The 3,615-nt window shown below is 44.6% G+C and overlaps 1 protein-coding gene across 1 annotated transcript in view; it reads left to right on the forward strand.

The window, feature by feature from the left end:
• WNT5B (Wnt family member 5B) overlaps nt 1–2,736 on the forward strand; it is a 16,329-nt gene extending 13,593 nt beyond the window's left edge. Inside the window, exon 3 of the mRNA XM_019515833.1 lies at nt 1,474–2,736. Within this exon, the coding sequence (XP_019371378.1) occupies nt 1,474–1,932 (459 nt within the window). The 3' untranslated portion in view covers nt 1,933–2,736. The remainder of the gene's footprint in view (nt 1–1,473) is intronic.
• The last annotated feature ends 879 nt before the right edge of the window (nt 2,737–3,615 follow it).

Here is a 3,615-nt window from a genome sequence, read left to right on the forward strand (position 1 = left end):
GGAAGTGTGGGAGGGGTTGGACTGGAGAGGGCTACAGTGGAGCCAGCTCCTGCCCGACATCACCTGTGTTTCAGTTAATTTTCACAGGTTTTGAACTTTTCAATTCTTTTAATCTTTCTCCCCCTTCCCCCTCACACCTGCTACATAAAGGCAAAAAGAATCATGACTCTTTTCCCTCATGCTATGTGCAAACATCCTACCGAGAGTGACAGCCCTACATTTTCAAGTGATTATTTATTTTTGGCTGTACCACTCGAAAACTCATGAGCCACCTGGGTGCCTGTAGCTCCCACTGACTTCTCAAAATTAGGCCCAAATGATCTCAAGTTAGAATATGAGGCACTGGTTGCTTTTTAAAATGTATGCCGTCTTATGTTGTTAGATAGTCTGAGGAAGCTTGGACTTATTTTAATAAGTGAAATAACTGGACACTAGGTGGTGCAAAGCTTGCAGATAGGGCTTTAGATATGTGTTAGTCTTACTATCACTGCACAGACTGATGGCTCATAGAAGAGATGTGAACTGTCCTGGAAGCGTGGATGCTCTGTTTGTACACACTGGGCGCATTCAGACGAGTGTGGCCATGTGGTATGTGGTGCCACAAATACGTCTGCAGCCCCACATACAGCAGTCAGGTGTTCTCTGAGCTGCAAGGGTGCGCTGTCCATATGTGTGCAGCCCCAGGATGACCCCAGGTAAAGCTGCTGGCACCAACACAGTGCAGGCCCCAGCCTCCCCTACCACTCCTTGGGTAGCTTGCCGTGTGCCAAAGTGTGTGTGGCACAGGTGTTCCCTGGGGACAAGTAACTGCAGTGCAAGGTGCGCTGCAGATACTTGTCCCTGGGGAACCAAACGTCTGTGCTCGTCTGGACGTGGCCATTTGGTATGAATATATTAATTCTTTGTCCTATTTCTCCCATTCCTACTGTGCCTAAAGGAACTGTATTTAGAATGAACAAAACCATGGAACTGGAATAGAGGGAGGGGGCTTGGGTTCATAGGTTCCAGAGGATGTAGATACAATGCTAGAACTGTAGCACCATTATCTTAGGAAACTCTTCTCTTCACCAATTGCTTCTATGGACTTTGAGAGGAGAGAGGGATGTAATGTGCTGGTCCAAGAGGTCGAGGAGCATTTTCACCAGGAGATAGCGCATGGAGATCTCTTCCTCCTTGATGCTCCTGTTCTTTACCCAGGCATCTGTCATGAACTACCAATGGAAATGTAGTAGAAGCAGGAGAATGTTTGTGAGGGCTGTGAACACAACTAGAAATGCCAAAAAACCCCAACTATACTAAGGTGGGTTATTTCAATAGCGTAAGGAAGGATTTTGTCTTGGGGAGAAAAAGAGATCAGGAATTGGGGGAGAATTAGGGGAGGTAAGAGAAAGAGAGGAACTCTACACAACTGTGCCAGTGACCTGTGCTATAAAAATTAACACATCTATTGTCTGACTGCAATTTTTCCTGCAGGCGGTATACAAGCTAGCAGATGTGGCCTGCAAGTGCCACGGTGTGTCGGGTTCCTGCAGCCTTAAGACCTGCTGGTTGCAACTGGCTGACTTCCGCAAGGTGGGTGACTTGTTGAAAGAGAAGTATGACAGTGCAGCTGCCATGAGGATCAGTCGCAAGGGCAAGCTAGAGCTGGTAAACAACCGCTTCAACATGCCTACTCAAGAGGACCTGGTCTATGTTGACCCCAGCCCAGATTACTGCCTGCGCAATGAGACCACTGGCTCACTGGGCACTCAGGGCCGGCTGTGCAACAAGACCTCAGAGGGCATGGATGGTTGTGAGCTGATGTGCTGTGGCCGGGGCTATGACCAGTTCAAGAGTGTCCAGGTAGAGCGCTGCAACTGCAAGTTCCACTGGTGCTGCTATGTCAAGTGTAAACAGTGCCCAAAGATCGTTGACCAGTACGTCTGTAAATGAAAGACCCACCAAAGCAACAAATCTATATTATATAAATCTATAAATATATTTTATATTTGTATAAATAAATTGATGATGATAATTAAAGAAGCTTATTTAAGAGACATTTTGGTTCTGAAATTTCCCAATCAGACTGGCTGTTTCTTCGCTTCTTTGATTCAGCTGGAGAGAAAAACGAGAATTCACCCTTATGCACATCTTCCCTAGGATATTCCAACTGGGGTGAAGGGGCCAAGGAGTTGCTAACAAAGGAACTCCCAACCCTCCCCCCACCACAATCAAGGGATTCATTGCCAGAGAAGAGGTGAAGGGAGGGTTCTTTGCTGTCTCATCATGTAAATGTCAACTGTGTATGTGGTTTTGGACATCTGGAGTTATAGCCAGACATGGGGGAGTTTTTAGATGTTCTGGTTTCAGCTCTTACTCCATTGGATGAACAACATGCAGGGACTTGGAGCCATTTTTTGGTCTCTATAAAGACAGCACTAAGGCTTTGTCAAACTGGAGGGAAAAGTCACTCAGGTCTCATGTTCAAGACTACGGATTAAAATACAGAGTTCCATTGACAGTGTATGGAATAGAGCAAGGACTCCTGCATGGTGGTGAAGGGCCACCTGCTCTAGGTGACAAAGGAAGGTATGATCTTCTCTGGGAACTACTGCCTTGCCCAGTCTAAGAGAATCCAGTGTCTTGTTCTTCTGTACCTCTAGGGCAAAAGGGAAATCTGCTAAAGACCTGTCTGGGCTCATATGTTAAGAAGGAGGGTTTTTTTCCCACTACCAAAGCCAGTTTGTCTTTGTAGAGGAAAACCTATTAAATGGACTGTTTGGGAAAGAAATATGCTTCATGTGTCTATCAGTGAATGGGGTGAGAGAGAGATGCGCACACGCATACATACCCATCCATAAACACACATGCACACATAGACACACACAATGGGGACCAAACAAAAATGCACCTCAGTCCTCACACTACTGGTATCTTTTCCCTTTGAAATGGACACAGATGGTTACTTTGCCCAGGTCTTTTCATCTGTCTGCCATTTCTGTGGTGACTGTACAGTTTCCCTCTAGCATTAAATTCCCTTCATTGAGGTTTCTGTCCCTTTTGTGCGTGTGTGGGTGTGTGGGTTTGGATATTGTGTTTTACTCTGTTTTGCTGCTGTTCCTTTTATAGTTCAGGGGCCAAACTCTTCCCTGGGGTAAACACATTGCGGTCAGTATAGTTATACCAAAGACCAAGATGTCTCCAGTCTGTGGGAAAGATGTTCCATGAGTGAGGTCTTATCCTGTGCTGTCATTTGGTGATAAAGGAGTAAAATAAATTCAGGACAGAGGTCCATTAGCAAAATCTGTTAATTTCTTGGAATTTTAGTAGGCTCAAATTTATATAGATATGTAGAACAAATGTAGTTTCTAGTACAGGACACTTCCTGAGCCTCACACCATCTGTAGAGTTCATTTATAAGTGTAGAGCAATCAGAGAAGCCAGTGCCAAAATATAAACATTTATGATTATGCTTCCCCTTTTCTATTGACATTCTGAATTGTTTACTGATAGTTTTTGTGTCCAGAAATTGCCAATAAGTAGAAAAATGCCATCAACCATAAAATTACATTTCAGATTTTACAACTCCTGTTGCTGATGAAACATGGCAACTTTACAAAACCCATCAGAGAAACC

Source organism: Gavialis gangeticus, unplaced genomic scaffold, assembly GCF_001723915.1.
Source record: "Gavialis gangeticus isolate Ggan-Ray unplaced genomic scaffold, GavGan_comp1, whole genome shotgun sequence".
Classification (NCBI taxonomy): Eukaryota; Metazoa; Chordata; order Crocodylia; family Gavialidae; genus Gavialis; species Gavialis gangeticus.